We start from the raw sequence: 24,485 nt of genomic DNA, 5'->3' as shown, positions 1-24,485 counted from the left end.
TTGTTTCCAGCAGTATGGCAGACTGGATCCTCTTGTAAACAACTAAGAAACTTGTATAAAATGCACAGTACATTATTTTAGATACAATAGTGTTCTAGAAAGAAAGAATTAGAGGGCAACAATCGAAGGAAAGCAGAAATTTAAAGAGGTAATAATTGAGGGTATTCCTGAACCCAGTGTTCATGAACTTGTATTTATATGGGTTGACAGAGTACAGGGGATAAAAGCAAGGCTTGGGGTCCAGGTTAAGATTGGGACTCTAACTAGAGTTGTTACTGTATAAATTTAGAACTTCCAAAGGATTTCACACTCAAAGAGAGAACTAGAAATAAACCCTAGCACAAAGTTAGTGAATCATTAGTGGGTTGTGAAATCAATTATGTAGTTACCATCAGCACTGTTTGTTGTTGTTTTTTATTTTTGTTTCTGAGTATCAAGCGTAGTAATGCTTCAGGTAACTTTTTGTTTCATTGTGAGTGTGTTAGTGTGAATTTATATTTGAATGCATATATGAATACAAAACATAATATTGGGAGGCAAAAACTAGTTGCAGAATGATAGGTAAATATCACTGAGTTTATGTTATAAAATAATCCAATATGCTGTTTTGGAAGGATGAATACCAACTGCAGTGTACCAACTTCTGAAGACAGAGGGAGTAGAATGAGATTAAGACAGGGTTCCAAGGAATTGTGCAAAGTCCCACCTGTGTGTATGTATGTGTGTATGCACACGCACGCACAGGCATGCAAACATTTACCTTAAACACTGTAAGTGAATATGACAAAATGTTAACATGTGGGTGATAGGCACTTGGATATTGGTTATATTATTTCCTGTACTGGGGGCACCTGGGTGGCTCACTGGTTGAGCTTCTGCCTTTGGCTCAGGTCGTGATCCTAGGGTCCTGGGATCAAGTCCCTGCAGGAAGCCTGCTTCCCCCTCTGCCTGCCTCCTCTCCTTGTGCCTCTCATGAATAAATAAAAATCTTAAAAAAAATAACATCATTTAAAAATAGTAATAATAATTTCCTGTACTTTTCTGGTATTTGTCCTATTTGATTTTTGAATACATGGTATCATGTGATAAATAAGTAAATATTATAGCTTTATTATTGGGAGAGTCTTTAGGAGGCAAATGATGCCAGAATGAATTTTTTTTTCAGAATGAAATTTTTATTTAAGTGTTCTTTAGAAGAGCACCATCAGGGGTCCCTGGGTGGCTCAGCAGTTTAGCGCCTGCCTTTGGCTCAGGGCGTTGTCCTGGAGTCCCGGGATCGAGTCCCGCGTCAGGCTCCCTGCACGGAGCCTGCTTCTCCCTCTGCCTGTGCCTCTGCCTCTCTCTCTCTCTCTCTCTCTCTCTCTCATGAATAAATAAATAAAATCTTAAAATAAAAAATAAATAAATAAAAAGAACGCCATCAGGAGCCCCTGGGTGGTGCGGTCAGTTAAGCTTCTGACTCTTGGTTTTGGCTCAGGTCATGATCTCAGGGTCCTGAGATCAAGCCTTGTATCAGACTCCGTGCTCAGCAAAGAGTCTGCTGAAGTTTCTCTTTCTTTTTCCCCCTCCCATGCTCATTCTATCTCTAAAATGAATGAATAAATCTTTTTTTTTTTTCAAAGCACAGTTATATTATCATGGCACTTTTAATTAGATGAAAGCTATATACTCACTCTGTAAGTAAGTACATAGAAAGGGAAAATACATGAAGTATGATGTAGCCAAAAAGTGCTTATTAAATTAGAAGCCCTGATGAATAAAGGAAAAAGTTCTCTCTCTGCATGGTTCATTCAGGAAAAGCAAAGTACTACCCACTGAATAATAGAAGTTGGAACTAAACATTAAATCATTAAAAGTGTAACTGGAAAAAAAATAAAATAAAAATAAAAGTATAACTGGTTTCTTAACCATGAGGCAACAAAATAAAAATATATAGTGTATGTGTTATTTTGTCATTCACATTTTTGTTTGTTTATTTTACTTAGCTGGTCACCTGACATTTGAATGCCGCAACTTTCTCCGAGTAGATCCCAAAAGGGACATAGTTTTGGATGTGAGCAGTACAAGCAGTGAAGAGAGCGATGAAGAGAATGAAGAACTGAATAAATTGCAGGCATTACAAGAAAAAAGTAAGTAATGCTTTTCTTTCCCTCCATCCTTTAAAAATGTTCCTAAACATTCTGTTGTATTATGTCATGTTTATCTATTTTTCTGTTGTATTTATCATTTAGATATCTTGTGTATTTTATATAAGAGATAGTGCATAGGTAAGGAAATAGACTTTGAATGTTGCAAGTACTTTGCCCAAAATCAAACAGCTGATCAGTGTTAGAACCAGGAGGCAAGTCTACTTCTGATTCTGCAACACAGGTTTTGTCATTGTTGTTTCCATCACATTATCATATGTCACATGGTACAAAGAGTCTGATTTAAGACTTCGTTTCTACACTTGTTTGGCCATTTGTAGCATGTGACTTTCAGCAAGTCATTTAACCACTGTGAACCTTGATTTCCTTGCGGGATAACACAAAGTATTAGTTTGTTAAATCATATTCCTTCAAATCAGTGACCTTAGCCATTATCCAGCTTTACTAATGGTTTCAAATATATAAATGATCATGAGGCAGAGGGAAAGCTGCAAGAGTTCTAAGACCATTAGTACAGCTCCCCAGGTATTTTCTTTCTATGTCAGAACCCCCTCTGGCTGAGATTAACATGAGGTTTCTTTATTACTTACACACACAAAAAAGTCATTTAGTCATGAAGCATCTTAATTTTATGTCCATATAGTTGCATTTTCCAGGGTGACATGCCTCATAAATCCATAGATGCTGGGATTATTTACCATATGCAATCTTGGACAAAATAGATACATCCTGCTATAAGAAATCTATAAATAAGGATTCTCTTGCCAACAACTTGATCATAGGCTTGTAGCTTTCAGAATTATAAGAAAATAAATTTCTGTTATTTAAGCACAATCCTGTTTCTGCTCCCCCCTTCAAAGTATTCTCAAGCTAGCAAATACCATTAATTTGTTTCCAGGAGGTCTCTCATTAGCATGTTTACAAAGAAATTTGATAAATTATCTGTTTTCTTTCTTGGTGGCATCCTCCTTTCTCCTCAAAGAGAGAGTAGATTGCATACCTGTTTAACCATTTCTTTTCCCATCTTGTATATAAAATGGCCTATCCTTGCAAGGGGTTTTTAGGAATAAAATAATGCTGTATGTATGTGAAAATACTTTGTAAACTTCAAAATGCCATATGGTAGATGTCACACAGAATAAAAATGCTTGGAATGAGAGAGATACATAAAGGTTAAAGTCTCATTTTAGATCACAAGTCAAAAATAAACCATAAACACTTTAAAACTTTTTAAGTTTTCCATATTACATCTAATGAAGGTAAATGAAGTCAAATGCCAGCATACTAGGACAAGCTGGGAAGGCAGAAGAAGGAGAGAATCCTAAAAACGGCAGACAAGACTTACACTACATATGAGTATATACAGCTTCAGGTAAAGATAGCTGCTTGAGTGTACACCTTTGATTTTATCACATACTGAAACACCACGAAATGATAGTGGAAGACTTTTTTTTAAAAAACATAAACCCACAAAGAGAAAGAAAATGAGATAGCAATAATAACAAAATTTTAAAAAGCAGAGGAGTTTAGTGATAATGCACTGCACACTTGAGAAAGTTCAATCCTTTAATAGTAGGAGGTCTAAGGAGTAACCTGATAGTATACACTTCAAAACTCCCTAAAGACTTGATAATGAGTATCCTCAGGTACCTCTGTGATGACATTTGTAAAGCTAAAAACAGAGGATTGGTTAAAAATCTGAAGTAATCCTCCTCAATTTGCTTCCCCTACTCTGTGAAGCCAGATGGCTTCCCTCTATCACCTCAGTGGCTACTACAGTTCTGTTTTCTAGACAGGGTAAAACAAAGGGTCTTAAAACTAGGACATACCAAACACAGATGAAAACAATAAGTTAAAGTACAGGTAGAAAATGATGAGAACCTTCCAGCCATCTTCACCTCTTTGGTTCCCAGACTCTGGGTAGAATCACTCAGGTAGAAGATTTAAAGATTAATCTCTAGGAGGTCTGACTGGTCTCAGAAGAAAGAAATAAAGATACTGACCTCAGGAACTTAAAGGATGTGACAGCCAAATTACCAGCAAAGTTAAGATTTCTAAGTTTCACTTGCTCAAAACTGTGTGAGATTTTTACACAATCAGGGAGCACTAAATTTCTGAGGAAAGACTCTCATGTGAAATGTAGATACCAAAACCAACCAGCAGACAGATCAACCTGAAGGATAGAGTCTGTGCAGGGAGAAGAAAACAAAAGTCATTAATATCCAATTTTGTAGAAAAATAAGCTATAGCACCCATGAAAGAAGGATAAGATTCTATAAAAAGAACAAAACAACAAAAGAACTTTTGAAAATTAAAAAAGAAGCAGACATAAAAAAACTTGAAAGAGATGGAAGATAAATCTAACAAGCAAAACAAGAGAAGAAAAAAAAAGATTAGGCAATTGAAGACTCAATCAGGGGAATACTTCATTCAGATGAACTCTAGAAAGAGAAAGATGGAGTTTCCAAGAACTGAAGAACATTAGTTTCCAGATGAAAGGATTCAACAAGAACTAAGCACAGTGTCAGAAATAGATCCACACAAAACCACACTTTTGAAAAACTTCATACAATAGGAAATAAGGAGAATATAATTCAAACTCCCAGAGTCAAAGATAAAACAGGTTACAGGTGAAAGATCAAGAGTCAGAATAACTCTGTTCTTCTCTAAAGAAATACTAGAAACTTAGTAGATGTGGTAATGCTTTCAGATTTTTGAAGGAAAATTATATCAAATTATACCCAATCAAATTATCAACCAAGTGTGAAATAGAATAAAGGCTTTGGCAGTCATTCAAAGTTAAAAAAAAAAAAAATTTCCTCTTACATACTCTTTGTTAGAGCACTGATTCCAGAGGTTTCTTCCAAAGTAAGGGAGTAGACCCTAAGAAGGAAAACTATAGGAAGTAGAGATAAGAAGGGTGTTTCTAGAGCACTTGTAGAGGAGATCTCCTGAAGACAGCCACACCAGTCACAGAGACCAGGCTGAAAAGAGCAAAGCTAAAGATTCTAGGAGAAAAAGCCTAAGATTGTCAGCTCCATAGGGACAGTTTCTAGCCCATCCATCTACACTGCCCTATCTTAAAACAAAACAAAACAAAAAAAAAAAAAAAAACAAGCAAAAACAAAACCGAGAAAACCCAGAATCAGACCAAACCAAAAGTTTTAGAATTAGTAAGGCTTTTAGAGAACCCATAATTTAAACCTAGTTTTACAGAAAAAGGAACTAAGGACAGATGACTCCGTAGGTCACTGACTTGTCACAGCAAAGCCAGCACTGTGATCATGTTTCTTGCCCAGTAGTCCCATACTGCTTACAGTACAGTGTGCTGCTCTCCTACCTTAGAGATTATCCAATCTATTGGTTCTTCACCTTTTTTCCATCACCACATTGATCTGAAGGATAAAGTACACTCTCAACCTGAATAGTGATTTAGTCTAGAGGTGATTTTTTAATCAGAAAATCTGGGACAAATCTCACCTTGGCAGGAAAGGGAGGGAGTTAATATTACTATAACCACCAGGATAGGAAGTAGTGGGTAAAACTTCCTTGTTAGAAGCAGCTTTCCCTTAACCTCATATTGAGAATAACTGACTCAATATAAACTTTTTTTTTTTTCCTTAAAAAGATACACTTGCCTATGGCCACTTAAAGTTAAGCTCAGAACTTGTTTCCAAGTCTCGTGGCTCCCTCTCAGGAGAGTGCTTATTTCAGCTCATCATGCATATTTTAATAATAAAGAATTATTTATTTCATGGTCATCTAATGGAAGCCCAGTGTCCCCCTACTCACATAAACAATAAATTGGTTCCTCAATACAGGGAGGAAGGGAGTATAGAGGGGTGGTTAGTTCCATGGGTAACTTATCTGCTACTGCTCAGGATGTCTGATGGGGTGAGGATACAATGCTGACTTGTTCAGTTCTCATGCCACAGCCTTTAGTGGTTCTGAGGGCTCCTTGAATCCTTCCTTGGTTCTTAGAGAGAGCTCTAATATCAGCAGTCTTGAGTAAGTTATGGTTTGGGGAATTTTTTATAATCACAGTAAGAATAGCAAGCCAGAAGAAAGTGAAGAATTTTTAGTGTGCTTATGTTAATTAGTTTTCCTGCTTTTATGAAATAGAAACATAAAGGGGAAGAGAGGGAAACATCACCAAATAAAACTCAAAACTTACTTTTGTATAAGTTATATTCTTTTTTGCTTCTGCTTTCGTTTATTTCTATCATGTTGTATGTTTTTCAATGTATTTAATGTATTTAAGGAATTAATAGAAAGTAATTTATTTCATTTAAAACAAATGTCTAAATGACAAATACATCAATTTTTGACACAAATTGGAAAACATGAGAGCAGGACATGACATGGATAGGAGCAAACATTGTTGTCTTATAGTATGACAACCTGGAACCTGTGAAGCCTTATACAGTTGTATTACAAGTGCTGTGAACAGGGAAAGGTTGAATAATCCATGTATAATGAGGATTATATGATGTTATGGACTCACTGTGTGTGTTTGTGTATGAGCATGCTTACTGTTTAGTGACACTACAATGCTTTAGGAAGCTTGTGAAGGTATTAGAGGTGTTAGAGTATGTTTTGAACTTGCTGCAGAAACTTGCCTTTGGAATTGCACGTGGTAGTAGCAAATATCTGAAGTCCTATTTATGTTATAGTATGTAGAAAGTCAAGGTAAAAGGATTTTACTGTTTACCGAGGTCCCAAGAAATTCAAGAATATGGATTTTTTTCCCCTTCTATTGTACCTGGAGTTATTTAATATTAATTAACTATTAACTATTCACCTGTCATCAGGAAATAGTCCTCTTCTCATATCTCATCCCTTAATATTTTATGATATTCTTTTAGTTCTGTCCAGAAAAGAAGTGTTGTGTTTTGGCAAATTTGGGAGTTTGGGCTTAGTTTGATATTTTGGTTTGGTTTGTTTAAGAAAGTTGTTTTTTTTTTTTTTTAAGATTTTATTTATTTATTCATGAGAGACACAGAGAGAGAGAGAGAGAGAGGCAGAGACACAGGCAGAGGGAGAAGCAGGCTCCATGCAGGGAGCCTGACATGGGACTCGATCCCAGGGTCTCCAGGATCAGGCCCTGGGCTGAAGGCAGTGCTAAACCGCCGAGCCACCCACCCTGTTAAAGAAAGGTTTATGTTAAATTCATACTTGATAGTATTTAAAGATGGTTGATACTGAATGCTGCTCAGGAGAAAATGCCCAAATCAGGTATTTGCACGTTACCAATAATTGTGTCGCTTGTTCTCTTTAGTAACTGCTGGAATTAGATTCAAGTGAACGACTTAAGTGGTGGTTTCAAGCTTCATAAAGATAGAACTTAAATGAATCTGTAACATGATTAGAATAAAACCTGTATTTGGCTCAAAACGTACTTTTTATAAGAAAGCCATGAAAGATATTTGCTAAGTAGTTGATTAGAAGTAACAAAAGTGAATGGGAAATTTAGATTAATGGATCTAGGTTTGGAACTATTTTGTTAGGTTTTTTTTTTTTTTAATCTTTTTTTTTTAATTTTTATTTTTTTATGATAGTCACAGAGAGAGAGAGAGAGGCAGAGACACAGGCAGAGGGAGAAGCAGGCTCCATGCACCGATAGTCACAGAGAGAGAGAGAGGCAGAGACACAGGCAGAGGGAGAAGCAGGCTCCATGCACCGGGAGTCCGATATGGGATTTGATCCCTGGTCTCCAGGATCGCGCCCTGGGCCAAAGGCAGGCGCTAAACCGCTGCGCCACCCAGGGATTCCTTTTGTTAGGTATTTAAAAGCAACTGGAGTAGCTACAAACCTGGTGACATATGCAAACAAAGATCAAGTAGCTAACTCTGCTGATACTACTAGGATGGTTCTTTCACGTTATCCCAAAGTTGTCTCTAAGCACTGGATCATACACTCTGACTCCTGTTTTTTTACACTAGAAACTACCATTCTTGCTGATTATTACAAAACCTAAGTGCAAAAGTACACACGGGGTTTTTGCCTTTAATTTTATACTCCAAGGGTTGATTGTATCATTTTCTAAGAAAATACGGTTTTGTAAAAATTTAGATTCTTTTCCCTATGTTTATGTACATTTCAACATTCTGTCTCAGAAGGAACTTCAATAAATAGAGGTGGAATCGTTTTAAGAGTGGTAGCGTAGAAACACTGAACTAAGTGGAACTTCTGTTTACAGTGTGTGAATTCACATGTACAATTATTGTTAATAATGCTAGTTCCTAAGTAGTAGCCAGGAAAAAATAGTTCTTAAATTCTAGAATTATTTTGTCTTTATTAGAATTAATTTCTCTGTATAACCTAGTCCTTGGACTCCTTGTCCATCATTCCTAAATGGAAGTGGTTATTTTTCCCATAGCTACTTATTTGCGTGGTTTGTTATAACTTGGGGGGACGGGCATGTTTATACTAGTCATTCTGAACTTACAGATACAAAAAAAAAAAAAAAAACCTGCATGAGAGAAAGTTAAAGTGACTATTTTTTTTAAGATTTTATTTATTCATGAGAGACACAGAGAGAGAGAGAGAGAGGCAGAGAGGCAGAGAGGCAGAGACACAGGCCGAGGGAGAAGGAAGCTCCATGCAGGGAGCCCGACATGGGACTCCATCCCAGGTCTCCAGGATCACGCCCTGGGCTGAAGGCGGCGCTAAACCGCTGAGCCACCTGGGCTGCCCAAAGTAACTATTTTAATATCAGATCAAGTCAGTTTCAATACAGAATATTACTAGGGATAAAGAGGGTTTCTTTATAATGATAAAAATGTTAGTGAAGAGGACATATGAATAATAAGTGTTTATGAATACTAAGTGGTCATGCACCTAAAAACAAATTCAAACTATTTGAGACAAACTGATTGGGTCTAAGAAAAAAACAAAAGGAAATTAGAAAGTATTTTGAACTGAATAAACAAAAAACACAACATAATATTATGAGATGCTTCTAAAGTAGTATTAAGGCAAATTGACAGCACTAAATTCCTATATTAGAAAGGAATAAATGTCTCAAATTTATAACTTAACCTCTGCCTTTAACACTAGAAGAAGAGTAATGAAACTCAAAGTGAGCAGAAGAAAGAAAATAAAAAAGATCACAGGGATCCCTGGGTGGCGCAGTGGTTTAGCGCCTGCCTTTGGCCCAGGGCGCGATCCTGGAGACCCAGGATCGAATCCCACGTCGGGCTCCCGGTGCATGGAGCCTGCTTCCCCCTATGCCTGTGTCTCTGCCTCTCTCTCTCACTGTGTGCCTATCATAAATAAATAAAAAATAAAAAAAAAATTTTTAAAAAGATCAGAGATGAAGTCACTGGAATGGAAAATAAGAAAACAATAGAAAAAAAGTAGTAAAACCAAAAGCTGGTCCTTTGGGAAGATCTGTAAAATTGAAAGATTGCACTCTGAACTGATCAGGTAAAAATCAAAACAAGCCAACAAAAACCAGTATCAGAAATGAAAGAACTGACAACACTACTACTACAGATATTAAAATAAGGGAGTATTGTGAAAAACTTTATGCTAATAAATTGGACAACTTAGATAAAATGGTCAGTTACTTGAAACATACAAACTACCAAAACTCTTTCAAGAAGAAGTAGACTGAATGGTGTGCATCTATTAAAGAAGTTAAATGTTTAGGTTAAAAACTTTGAACAAAGAAGACTCACTCCATAGCTGAATGGCTTCTCAATTTTACCAGATGTTACAGAAGAAATAATACCATTTCTACATAAAAATCTTAAAACTTGAAGAGGAGGGAGTACTTTTCAACTCAATTTATAAGACCAGGGATCTCTGGGTGGCTCAACCGTTGAGCGTCAGCCTTTGGCCCAGGGCGTGATCCTGGAGTCCTGGGATCCAGTCCCACATCGGGTTCCCTGCAGGGAGCCTGCCTCTCCCTCTGCCCTTGATTGATCAATGGGCACAAAATCAATTATATTTCTGTATTGTGACAATGAACCATCAAAAACTGAAATTTTAAAAATACCTTTTATGACACCATGAAGAATGTGAAATACTTAGGGATAAACTGACAGAAGGTGTGCAAGCTTGAAACATACAAAACATGGCTGAGGGAATTTAAAGAAATGAATGAATCAAAAGATCATATTCATGGAAGAGAAGATTCAGTCTTTTCAAGATATCAATTCTCCCCAACATGATGTATGGATTCAAACTACCCACAATCAAAATTCTAGCAGGCTGTATTAGAAATTGACAAATGAATCTTAAAGGTCTTGTGGAAATGTAAAGAACCTAGAATAGCCAAAATACTTTGGAAAAGAGTAATAAAATTGGAGGACTAGCACAGCCTGATTCCAGAACTTAGAATAAAGCTACAAGTAATTAAGGCGGTGTGATATTGATAAAAGGATAGCATAGAACAAAAAAGACCAATACATTTATGGCCAATTGATTTTTTTGAACTTTTTATGTTCAGAGAATTGTAGATTCATGTGCAGCTATAAGCGATAGTGTAGAGAGGACTTTGTGCCCTTTACCCAGTTTCCCTCAATGGCGATATCTTCCACATTTGGATTCTGACATTGATAAAATCAAGATATAGTATATTTCTGTCACACCAAGGGCCACTCATACTGCCTTTTAAAAGCCACGCCCACCTCCCTCTGGTCCTTACTACCTTCTTAATTTCTGGCAATCAAAAATTTGCTGGAATTTCAAAATGTTTTATGCTTTCAAAAATGTTTTATGAATGGATTAATATAGTATATGATCTTTTTAGATTGGCATCTTCCACTAGGTATAATTCTCTGGAGATTCACTCAAGTTGCTGCGTATTTTCAATAGTTTGTTTGTATTTCTTGTTGAATAGTATTTAAGTCCATGATTTTTTTTTTTGAGTTGGTTTTTGTGTGAAAGTCTTAAGCCAAGTCTTAGTCTTTTGCTTAAAGACAACCAGTTGTTCCAGCACTCTGTTGGAAAGCTATCTTTCTCCATTAAACTGCTCTTGCATTTTTGCTAAAAATCAGTTGGTCTAAGTTCTATCTTCTATTCCACTGATCTATGTCTTTCCTTCCACCACTGCCACACAGTCTTGATTAACATAGTTAAGTCTTAAAAGTGACTAGACTGATTCTTCCCATTTTATTCTTATCCAGAATTGTTTTAATTATTCTCTGTTCTTTCCACATAAATTTTATAATACTAACTATATCTACAAAGAAATCTTGTTGGGATTTTGATAGAAATTGCATTATACATGTATATCAGTTTAGGGAGAATTGGGACATCCTTACCTTCTTGAATCTTCCAATCTATGAACATGATCTGTCTCTCCATTTATTTAGGTCTTTGATTTCTTTATTCAGCATTGTGTAGTTTTCGATATAAAGTCTTGTACATGTTTTATTAGCTTTATACCTACAACCATTTATTTTATTAAAAATAACTATAAATGAAGTATTCTGAATGTTGTCTCTGTTTATTACTAGTATATAGAAATGTGATTCTTTTGTGTATGTTTATACTTGCTCAGCTCACCTATTTCTAAGAGATTTTTATAGGTTCCTTGGGATTTTCTATGTAAGCCAACATACCATCTACAAACAGGAATGGTTTCATTTATTTCTTTTCGATTTGTAAGTCTCTTACTTCTTGTTTCTTGCTTTATTGCCATGCCTAGAACTTGCAGCACTGTGTTGAGAAAGAGTGGTGAGAGACTATGTTCTTACCTGGAGTCTAATCCTGGAGGAAAAAAGCATTTATACTTTCACCATTAAGTATAATGTTAGCCATAAGTTTTATATAAGTTGAAAAAGATTCTCTTGGGGGCTGCTGGGTGGCACAGTCAGTTAAGCGTCTGCCTTTGGCCCAGCCTAGGTCATGATCCCAGAGTCCTAGGACCGAGTCCTGCATCAGGCTCCCTGCTCACTGGGGAGCCTGCTTCTCCTTCTCCCTCTTGCCACTAGCTTGTGCTCTTTCTCTCTTTCTCTCTTTCTCTCTCTCAAATAAATAAAATCTTTAAAAAGGAAAGAGAGGGGATCCCTGGGTGGCTTAGCTATTTAGCGCCTGCCTTTGGCCCAGCACGTAATTCTGGAGTCCCGAGATCAAGTACAACGTCGGGCTCCCTGCATGGGTCTGCTTCTCCTCTGCCTATGTCTCTGCCTTTTTGTCTCTCTGTGTCTCTCATGAAAAAATAAATAAAATCTTTAAAAATAAATAAATAAATAAATAAATAAATAAATAAATAAATATAAAAAGGAAAGAGAAAGATTCTCTCTATTCTTATCTTCTCTGAAAGTATTTATTATGAAATCATTGTCAGTTTTGCTAAAGGCATTTTCTGCATTGAGTTGAAACTTTTATCATTGTATTAAATCTCTTTCTCTCACTGGTAATTTTCTTCATTCTGAAGTCTGTTTTATCTGCTATTAATATAGCCACTCTAGCTTCCTTTGGATGATGTTTGTTTGACATTTCTATCCTTTTGCTCAATTTGTCTATATAATTTTATTTGAGGTGGGAGTCTTATGACAGTGTGAGGGATGGATCGTATTTTTCAGTCCACTCTGCATATTTCTTTTAATTGCTTTCTTTTTTTTTTTTTACATTAATTATTTACATGTTAGGGCTAATCCTGCCATTTTATTACTTGTTTTCTGTTCCCTCTGTTTTTCATTCTTGTTTTTTTCATTCTTGTTTTTTTTTTCCTGCCTTCCTCTGGGTACTTGAACATCTTTTAAGATTATCTCTAGTGCTTTGATTTAGTTATAGCATCACTGAAACACTTATGGAATTGCATTTTGGTTTGCCTGTAGTGTCTTCGACTCTGTCCGTAGTGTTTGTAAATTTTTCTGTGATGTTTTGTATAGCAATTTATAGGGATTGCTGTAGGTATAATATATACATAATTTAGGGCTTGCTGTAGGTATCATATATACATAATTAATCACAGTCTACTGGTATTGTCATTATACTAATTGAACAGTAGAAAACTTGCCTCCCTTTATTCCCCTTTACCCTCTCCCCTTTACTGTACATTTGTCTTGAATGTGTTCTCTACATACATTTAGAACTACATGAGATGATTATATAGCTTTTGTTTCCATCACCAAACATAATTTAGGAACTCAAGAGAAGAGAAGCCTATCGTATTCATGTTTTTGCTTCCTATGTTCGTTCTTCTCAATGTTCCAGCGTTCCTTTTTTTATCACTTCCTTTCCATTTAGAGAACTTCCTTTAGCCATTCTTTTAGGGTCTTTCTGCTGGTGACATATTCTTACTTTTTCTTATCTGAGAATGTCTTAATTTCTCCCTCATTCCTGAAGAATATTTTTACTGGGTAGAGGATTCCAGGTTGACCTTTCTTTTCTTTCAGCACTTATAAAATGTTGTGCCACGTATTTCTGGCTTCCACGCTTTCTAATAAGAAATCTTCCATTCTAATTGTTTCATTCACATAAATAATGTGGTTTTTTCCCTCTGGCTACTTTTAAGATTTTTTTCATTAGTTTTCAAAGGTTTAATTGTTTTATGTCTTGATATGGATTTCTTTGGATTTATCTTGTTTGGGATTCACTCAGCTACAAGTACTTTTTAAGCCCCTCCTTCTTTATACTCTCCTTCTAGAACTCTAGTAACATAAATATTGTATCTTTTGTTATTGTCCCACAGACCCCGAGTCTCTTTTTTAAATCTGTTTCCTCTCCATTGCTCAGATTGGGTGATTTTTATTGTTTTCCTGTTCAGTGATATTTTTCTTACATGCTTTGCATTCTGCTACTGAGCCCATCTGCTGACTATTGTATTTCCATGTAATGTGTTTTTACTTCTAAAATTTTTATTTTGTTCTTCTTTGGATTTTTAATTTCTTTGGGGCTTTCATATTTTTTTCATTTATTTCAAATACCTCATTATTTGGTTCATAGAAACATTTTTGTAATGGCTGCTTTAACATCTCTTTCAGATTATAATCTCTCATTATGGTGTTGTCATATTGATTGTTTCATTTTTCATTCAGTTTGAGATCTTCCTGGTTCTTGACTTGATGAGTTCTTTTCAACTGAAATTTGGGCATTGTTATATTATGAAACTCCAGAGATCCCTGGGTGGCTCAGTGGTTTGGCGCCTGCCTTTGGCCCAGGGCGCGATCCTGGAATCCTGGGATTGAGTCCCGCGTCGGGCTCCTGGGATGGAGCCTGCTTCTCCCTCTGCCTGTGTCTCTGCCTCTCTCTCTCTCTATGTCTATTATGAAAAAATAAATAAAATCTTTAAAAAAAGAAAAAAAGAAACTCTGACTTTTCTTAAACCTTTTCTTTTCTGATTTTCTCTGGTACCACCCCAGAAGGGAAAATGAGGATGCCACCTTGTGACTGCCAGGTGGAGACATAAGTTCTGTTTTTCCACTCAGGTTCCACCAGCACTCAAAGTGGTCATGGCTTCTTGTGTGAGGTGGGAGTGATCCTGTTACCACTATTAGGGTATCCCATGGTGGGAGTGGTCTTGATGATGAAGGCCCTGACTTTCATTAGATCTCCTCTGACAGTACTTCATTGTAGATGGGAGGAGTACCTCATCATTACATTCCTATGTGGTCTCCATTGACTCTCTTAGTGGAGATCTTTTTACTGGCCAATAGAGATAAAAGTTCTGGCCACTTACTTAGACTCCTCAGACTGTGGAATTGAGGTGCCCTATCATAGCTTTACAAGGGGAGAATGTCTAATTTCCCATCTAGCTGCTGCTTACATGATTGGGGTTGATGCCAGAATTTTCTGTGGTGTTAGGCTTGAGTAAGGGCAGTTAATATCTACAGCTACCTCTCCCTAGCCTTTGGCTAAAGAAATCAGGCTTTTGTTGGGGCATTTTTGTCTGTACCTGTTGACATTGCCAAGTTGCCAGCTTCTTCAGCTCCAACTCTGGGCTATAGGAAGCGAGAAGAATTCCAGGGAATCCACTACTTTGTCATTCTCTGGGTTTCAAGATCCTTGACCAGTCTATCTTATTTCTACTTTTCAGGTTTTTTTTAATGTATGTTTTTATAATGTCTGGTATTTTTAGTTGAACTTACTGGAGGAATAGGAAGAGTATACTTACTTCATCTTCCCAGAAGCAGAAATCTAATTGATTTTTCTTCCCTGTCCAACTGATTTTTAACAAAGGTGAAATAAGTTGCAAAATATTATATATACCACTGTATGTATATATCATATAAAATATCATATATCTGTCTTTCAAAAGAAAAAACTTGGGAGTCACATGTAATTATATAAGTGATTATATGTACATATTTGGTATATTAGCAAGCTTAGAAGAAAATACACCAAATTGTTCATTTTAGAAACATGTTAGAAAATAGTATATATCCTTTCCTTCAGGGATACCAAAAACATAAATATTAGATCTGTTGTTACTGTCCTGTTAACCTAACCTCATGACCCTTGAGTCCCATGATGCTAAGTTTACTTGAAAAAGAAAATTTTAAAACTGTATTTGAGGGGCACCTGGCTGGCTCAGTCAGTAGAACATGTAGGATCAGCCGTCTTGATCTCAGGGTGGTAAGTTCAAGTCCCATATTGCGCATGGCATATACTTAAAAAAAAAAAAAAAGAAGAAGAAGAAGCTGTATCTGATTGTATGTTTTGTTTTTTAAGATCTGAAAAGGTACACACCAAATTGTTGACATTGATTTGCTATAGGAATTAACAGTGGAGTATATGAACTTTTTCCTTAATGTACCTAGTAGTATTTGAAATGTTTATTGAAAGCATATAATATTTTTATAAGCTTCTTAATAAATAAAAATAATTAATGGACCTTAAGGGTATTAAGCTAAGTGGAATAAGTCAGAGAAAAACAAATACTGTATGATTTCATTCAAATGTGAAATCTTAAAAAAGAAAAAAAAAAGCAAGCTCATAGATACAGAGAAGAGATTTGTGGTTATTAGGCTGCTGATAAGGGTGGTCAAAAGGTACAAACTTCCAGTTATAAAATAAGTAAGTCATGGAGATGTCACGTTCATGTTGACTGTAGTTAATAAATAGTGCTGTATCATATATTTGAAAATTGGTAGGAGAGTAGGTCTTAAAAATTCTCATCATAAGAAAAAATATTTCTGGTAACTGTATAACGCGATAGATGTTAGCTAGGCTTATAGTAAATATAACTGTATAACATTGTGATAGATGTTAACTAGACTTACAGTGATTACTTTATGATGTATGCAGGTATCAAACTATTATGTTTTATGCTTGAAAGTAATATAATGTTATATGTCATTATACCTCAATTTAAAAAACTATCAAGAAAGGAGAAAGTGTTACAAGAAAAGCATAATATTCTAACCAATGAAATTGATCAACAAGCAAAATAAAAAAATGTGTACCTACCGTATTAGATATGGATTCATCATGTCCTGATTCTTTCCCCTCAACACACAGGAGTAAATGAAGAAGAGGAGAAGAAAAAAGCAAAAAGCAAGGAGAAAATCAAGTTGAAAAAAAAAAGGAAAAGGTATTTTTTAACATCATTGTTTTTTAAAAGCAGGACAGTAAATCCAGGATGAATTACAAAATTTTATTTTGTGCGTGTTGTCCAGTTAATTTGGCACTAGTTTTTTTTCCTAATGGGAATTAGATAATCAGTTGTTTAAAATATTAAAGTCAGGAATCAAAAATAAAGTTGATATTCAGCCAACTTAATTTTTTTTTGTAGCAAATTAAGGTATAAATAAATAATAGCCACCCTCCCTTCTTTTATGTGTTCTAGAATTTTGAGTTTAAAACATCATCCAGGCTTTCAATTAGATGATGTCTAAATTATTTACATATATATTTTGTCCTCATATATATGAAGTTGGAGCTTAAATATTTGTATTCTCAAAAAAAATTTGTATTCTCAAAATATCATTGCCATGGCTACAAAATTAAGTTATTAATAGGATTTACATGCTCACTAATCATGCTAAAAATTCTTTTAGGTCTCTCAGAACCCTCATCAGCCACCCATGAATTTTTAGTATCAACTCTTTTAATAACTAACTGGTTAAAGAAATTGATCAAAAGAATTAAGAAGCAGTTTCTTCTTTGGTTAATGGGTGCAATTTCATTTATACTAGAATAAACATGTACATATAGACATTTTTAAGGCCCTTGACGCTAGTAATGTCTGACTTGGACCCTAGTTCTCTAATAAAGTAGGTTCTGCAAATCAGAACCTTTACTTCAAAAAGCTTTACTTCATAAAGCTTTTAATATGTACATTTTAGCCCTCAGCTACTTTATAAATTGGAAAAGTTTTCTCTTTCTCTCAAATGTTGGGAGTTAAATAATCTTTAACATAATAACTAATAGGGGGCAGCCCCAGTGGCTTAGCGGTTTAGCACCACCTTCAGCCCAGGGTGTGATCCTGGAGACCCGGGATCGAGTCCCACATCAGGCTCCCAGCATGGAGCCTGCTTCTCTCTCTCTCTCTCTCTCTCTCTCTCTCTCTGTATCTCTAATAAATAAATAAAAAATCTTTAAAAAAAAAACAATAGGGAGGTAGAACCCAGTGTATTTTGTAGTCTGACTCATGTATTGTTGAATGATTTGCATTAGCACAGCAAGATAGATGGCTTATAGGAAAAATGAAAAAAATTTCTTCCAAAGTCTAATATACTTGTTTTATCATAACAGATTATTTATTCAAGACTGGGGTATCACGACCTCCAACAGGACCTGAAATTAAATGAACTTTTCTGGGCATACTTAGCAGAGATTTTGCCACCTTAATAGAATTGTTGTTGTGTGCAGGTCTGACACAGTACCTTAAAAATGAGAATCTGGGACCAAAAAGCCAAAGAAAAATGTATAGGCAAAGAAGCTCTAGTCAGAATGCAGAGGTCAAGCAGAGTCTTTAAAACAGGAAAACAGACAAGAATTAACAATAACAGAATTGAAGAGGGAACAAGAGAATCCTTGAGAAAATAAGCCCCTGAAACAGGTAAAAGTCCAAGTAAGATAGACAAGATGGAAAAAGGAGTAGAGCATTACAGGAAACAAGGGAAAACTCGTGAGTTCCTAAACAGGAAGGTCAGGGAATTCATACGAGTCACTCTGCAGACACAGCCTGGTGGTCTCACGTGTTTATTTTTTTCCTCCTGTGTGTCTTTGTCAAATTTTCTTAGTTTGAGGTTTCACTCCTAACGGTCAGATCACTCAACTATCTCTTGAGATGTTGAAATCTAAGACGGATCTGTCCTGTCACACATTTAGAGTTTGGGTGTGGGTACATGGTTGTATACCTGTTCATACAAGATCTTAAGAGATGGCTTCTCTACTTTTTTGTTACTTTTCTTTTTCTTTTTTTTTTTTTTTCATTTTAAAGGAAGAAATTCTATACTTTTCCCCCTAATTTTGTATCAGATTAATATTAGAAAAATAAAGAATAATGATAAATCATCCCATTTATTTATATTTATTTAAATATCTTTTTTGTAACTAGTCAGAATTACTTTGGAATGCAAGTGCTCATCTGTATCACTCTGCATCTAGAGGATTCAAGTATTCTAACTTGAAAAATCAAAAGAATTAACAAAAGTGCTTTTATTTTGCTGATTTCCAGCTTTCACCCATATATACCAAGGTACAGTTATAGTCCTTTTTATATAATTACGTCTTTTTTTTTTTTTTTAGCTCTTTTAAGAGACTCTGCTAACAAGTTACTGCATATGTGAATGAATTGTATATATAATAAAGGCTTGGTAAATGCTGCTTTGTTTACCTTATAAGATTTTGAAGGATATGACAGGATGAAAAACTGAAAATCACAGAAAAAATCATTACATCCTTACTGAATTTAACTTACTACTAGAGTCGAACAGAATAGAGTTATTTGTTTTGTCAGTTTCTGTGGCCAAGGAGCAAAAATTCCAGTCAGTATTTTAAGAGAATACAAATATATAAAGCACATTTTGAGTTTGCTTATACCCCACCTTGCTTCAAAAATGATTTAAGGCAGGTAAAATCCCATTTACAGTGAACCTCTCCAGCCATAAATGCAATTACCAGTCCATGTGTATTATTGCCCGTAGGTCTTATTCATCCAGTTCCACTGAAGAGGACACTTCCAAGCAAAAGAAACAAAAATACCAGAAGAAAGAAAAGAAGAAAGAAAAAAAGAATAAGTCAAAAAGAGGGAAACATCATAAAAAGGAAAAAAAGAAGAGAAAAAAGGAGAAGCATTCATCCACTCCTAATCCTTCTGAGATCTCCAAAAAGTAACTGAATCTCCGGCCTAAGCCATTAAATTCTAAGATTTGGTTTTGAAAATTATCTGACCTTCCTTGGAATTTGCTATACAATTATGCTTTGCAATAAATCACAGGCTTTTCCATATAGACATTTTTTTCATATATGGGACCATTGTCTGGCAATACATTTTTAGTGTGCTGACTCTGAAGTATTGAATCAGTCTTATTACTTGATAGTCATGCCCCAAGTGTGGATATTTGTACCTTCAAAACACATCATTTTTGTTATTCATGACTCTGTGTCTGACTCTAGTGTTATTACTTCATCAGTTGATTGTAAATGGCTTTATTGCAGTCAACACAGGTTATCGACTTAGCACTTAATGAGTATTTGCTGAATCATCAAGTGTCCACCTCCCAGTGATAAAGTGAGGTAGGGGATAATGCTTTGCTCTTGACTCTGAAAAATTTAATAGCTTTATATCCTATGGTAATATATAAAGGTAGTGAAATTTTTCACTGCTGTTTTTAAATTTCAAGCCTTTCTGGATGTCATAGGAGAGGAAGCTGCTTTATTGGTCTTAACAAGGACATTTTAAATCAGTGGTGTTGGCAGGAAGACAATAATTAAAAGACTTAAGGAAGTTTTACCATTACACAAAACACAAAGTGTCTAGTACCTGCCACCTCTATTATTGTAACAATTACAATTTTCTTCCTTGTTTAAAAAGACAAGTGCAAGTGTAGTTCAGCTTCATAGAGTTGATGCTGTGTTGGATAGAATTTTTAGGATAGACTCCTGGGTTGTTTTACAAATGTGCCATATTGGCATCTCTTAAAGTGATACCTCAAACACAGAACTTTTTAATTAGGAGGATGACAGCTAAATCATCATCAGAACTGATTTTTATTGTATTCTGTATGTAAATTTTATGAAGCTTGTTTCTATGAGTAATGTGGAAAACTTTTATAAATGTGAACATAAATATTTATTTGTCTAAAATAATTTGTAGTTTTAAAGCAGGTTTCACACTGAATTTATGGTTTCAAAAAATGACCAGTTTGGGACATTTCTCTCTTTTACTTCAGTCGTAGACCTTAAGCGCAGTGACAAAAATTTAGGATTAAGAATTTTATTCTGTACTTTTTAAAATATAAGAGCCAGGGAGTTGCATCATGAAAGCCTTTATATAACAATGGAAATTTTATATGGGTAAGCATTTTCAAACATATATTAGTAGATATAAATGTTTGTTACATTTTTAATTTCACAATGATCAGTGTTACTTTGCTTAGTATTCAGATAGTCCTTACACCCAATGAGTTAGACACTTCCTGTTGTGGCAGCAACAAACATTAACCAGTTATCATGGCTCGGCACCAAAGACTGCGTATACCTCACTGTGGTGCAGTTATAAATTTTCAAGTTGCTAACTTAAGAGACATGGCTACAGGTGAATTCATTTTTGTGAAATCAGGTAAGTACACGTGACCTCACAGGCTGGGAAGGTGTACTGATTCTTTCTTCATCCAGCTCCTCTCACTGGCATGACCTAAGTCAGACTAGGGGTGCTTCTTAACTCCTCTTAACACGCGCACACCATATTCAAAATCTAGGAAGCTACACCCACATCCCTATTCTAGCACTGTAGCTGAGGAAGCTTTCATACTTCTAGCTTTTCCATAATCTAATTTAGGCAAATGACCTCCTCAAAAAGAAATCCTTTTTTAAAAAATAGTTCTGTCAGTTGTTGGAATAGGTTTTTAAGGGTTTGTTTGGCCTTGCTGTATTTTACCTATTTTTTTAAACTGCATTTTATGTAAATACAGTTCTTTATCATGATGAAAAAAATAAAAAAGCTTTTAAAAATGATTAGAAAATGCTACATGCACAAGGATGACCCCATCCCATTTAGTGTGTAACATGGTTTAAAAAATGCTAATAATTGTAATGAAACAAAGTTAATTCAGGTATTTGTGAGTTTTATTTCTGTTTTTTTTTTATTATTATTATTATTATTATTATTTTTATTTCTGTTTGTTATAGAGATTATGGCTCATTAGATTTGTTTTCTGAATGGGGACACAATAATGGTCCAGAAAAGTTATATAAAATTCAGCACTCATTAACTAATACAGTGTGCAAATTAAAAAATTTTAATGCTCAGTAATTTTTTCCACTAGATTCATTCTTAGAATTATTCTTAAGTAAATTCCCCATAGTATGAGAATAGTTCATAAAATCACTCATCTGAATAAAATTCATTTTACTAGTTTTCTTCCAAAGTAATCTTGTTGTGGGGATAGCATACAAATCTCATTAATAAATTTTAGAAGATTAGTGAAGTTTTCTCTGAGGCAGTATGGAGCAGAGGGAAAAGTGAATTTAACAGTAAAAATTCCAAAAAAGTCCTGGCCTTCCTAACCACGTGTGACTTTCAACTAAATCATTTAATTTCTCTGGGCCTTGGTGTCTTTCATCTATAGCATAGTGTACCCAGTTTCCCTGAGAGCCCTTCCAGTCCTTAATGTATATGCTCATCAATATTTTAGTACAATTCAAGTAATATTATTCATTTTAGAAATTGTTATAAGTAAGCAGGTAGCATTCTATAATGGTAGATTGAATTTATTAATATAACTGTTAAACACATTCAGCTTCTTTAAGCAGATAATTGATATTTGGTTTACATTCTTACCAACCAATGTATGTCATTTTCACTAGATGCATATAGAATTTATGTTTAGCTTTGTATCTGTAACCTGATAATCTGAACACTCTGAGGCTATCACTTTTAGCTGATGGATCTACTGCCCACACATTCCCTTTCTTTTCTCCATATCATTTGTTGGCTAAAATCTCTCCAGGTATCCCTAATTGTTCACCCTTAATACATATCTGTTTACATATTTGATTCTCTGAGGCCAAAACATCAATAAATAAGGAGTAAAACAATTTTATGTGTCTATATTTACGATTCACTCTAATATTATATGGCCTTGTGTCACCTTCAATTAACTAGGTTGCAGAATTATTAATAATGTTGATAAAAAAGGCCATTGATTCCTTTCTTCAGCAAACATCGATTGAGTGCCTGGCATGGCAAACACTGCTAATAAGTATTGGGGATACAGAGATTGGTGAGACTCATTTGCTTCCCTGAAGAGGTTCATATTTGGTTGGTAGGAGAAACAGCAGAACACATCGATGTGTAAGAAGTGCAGTGATTGACCTGAGCATGCTTTTATAGAAACACAGAAGGATACTTAGCCTGGAGGAGTTAGAAGAGGCTGCCTAAAGAAAGTACTGCTTGACTTGGATTTTGATTTGAGGATTAAGGTGGAAGTCCTGGCAGTTACTGATGAGTTGGTACTGTGAACAAAGTCCACAACAGAAAAGAACTAAGGGGTGTGTGTATCAAGAATTGCAAGCAATATGTGAGGCAGGAAGTGGGAAGAATCAAGACAACCATTAGGTTTTCAGGAACACAAGAAAAGTCTTATGTTCCATGTTTGGAAGCTTGGACTTGAATCTATGAGCGATGAGACACCTTGAGAGAGTCTTATGGAAAGAAATGACTTATTGGAGTTTGGTTTCATCCACTTCAGAATCCAATTAAGCAGTTTTTACAAGAAGAAATCACTCATATGAGAAGGTCACACAGAAAATAACCTGAGTCTTTTATATCCTATTATTTGTATGTTCCTATTATGTCCTCTTCTAGACCCACTTGCCTTTCTGAGATTTGATTATTACCAAAAATCCCAGTGACTTGTCTTCTAAAAACACATAAAGCTACTGTATTCCTTATCAGACCCGTCCCCAGAATGACCTACATACGTGCATACTTTGAAATGCGTTTTGTTTTAAATGTTTAGATAATTTTTGACTGACTTAAATTCTGTCACTAGGCTAGTATTTGTTCCACCCAAATAAATCATATAAAATATTTTTCATTGTATAGTCTTGGCTCTAATTTGATAAGTCTTCTTGCTTTCTTAATATTTTGTCTCAATCTATGAAGCACAACTGCTTCAAAGTTACAGAGACACATGCCAGTTGACCCACTGATTGAGCCTGGTGGCTGTCCCCTCAGGTAACCTGGGTTGGCAGAGACTATAGCTAGTACTAGTACTAGGACTCAGTTGTCCTTGGGCCATTGGCCTCCAAGGAGAATATGTTTCTTAAGCCAGCATGCTGGTAATCCCACTTGTGAAGCCCAGCATCTTCTGACCTCATTTGTCTCCCCCACCAAATTTAAAAAAAAAAATATGCAGAATGCCAGAGAATTGGGCTTCCTCTCCTAGGACACAACCTGTGACACACGCAGCCATGCCCAGCCCCAGTATCTCTCAAAGGTTAGGAGGAGTTTGAGGGACCATGAGCATTTTGCTGGCCTTGACCAGTTTGCCTGCCAACTGTCATTTATGGCATCTGCCCTTGCCCTTGAACAACAAAGGTAGAACTGTACCAGTGCCTTAACTTTCTCGACCTAGTTTTTTACCTGATGCAACATCTGACTATTAAGATAATTATGAATATCTGTGTATCAAGACAGCCAGTGTGAAATCCAGCACAAGCAGTAGATGTTGCAATAATGATCTGGAGCTGTGCTCTCAATATAGCCACATGTGGCTGTTTAAACTTAGATTAATTAAATATAAATGTATTCTTCAGTTGCATGAGCCCCATTTTAAGTGCCCAGTTGCCACATGAGGCTAGTGGCTACCATGGACAGTGCAGATGAAGAAAACATTTCCATCATCCCAGAAGCTTCTACTGCACAGTGCTGGTCCAGGAGATAACCCAGCTCTTGGTAAAAATTTTGACAGCCAAATGGTCAAAAGTTTGTAAAACCTGAACATGACCAAAAGCAATAGGACATTCCTTTTTTTTTTTTTTTTTTCCTCTTCTACCAGAGAAGCCATATTTGACACATTTTGAAAGGCTAGTCTTTCAACTACAGGTATTTTATACAACACAGTAGATGTGTTGGCGGAGCCAGCTTTTAAAATTAATCCTTATTTCCTAGTGAATTCCATTAGAAAACAAGGTCCGTGTTCTTGTAATAGAAATCACACTTAGGAATAAAAATCTTTCAAGACAATTATAATTTGCAGAAAGCAT

The 24,485-nt window shown here is 35.5% G+C and overlaps 1 protein-coding gene across 1 annotated transcript in view; it reads left to right on the top strand.

The window, feature by feature from the left end:
- Positions 1-23,319, top strand: part of SREK1IP1 (SREK1 interacting protein 1) — a 46,894-nt gene extending 23,575 nt beyond the window's left edge. Inside the window, exons 4-6 of the mRNA XM_025446860.3 lie at positions 1,986-2,129; positions 16,566-16,638; positions 19,199-23,319. Coding sequence (XP_025302645.1) covers positions 1,986-2,129; positions 16,566-16,638; positions 19,199-19,388 — 407 coding nt within the window. The 3' untranslated portion in view covers positions 19,389-23,319. The remainder of the gene's footprint in view (positions 1-1,985; positions 2,130-16,565; positions 16,639-19,198) is intronic.
- The last annotated feature ends 1,166 nt before the right edge of the window (positions 23,320-24,485 follow it).

The sequence above is a fragment of the Canis lupus genome, chromosome 2 (assembly GCF_003254725.2).
Source record: "Canis lupus dingo isolate Sandy chromosome 2, ASM325472v2, whole genome shotgun sequence".
NCBI lineage: Eukaryota > Metazoa > Chordata > Mammalia > Carnivora > Canidae > Canis > Canis lupus.
This window is presented reverse-complemented; position numbering and strand designations above follow the sequence as displayed.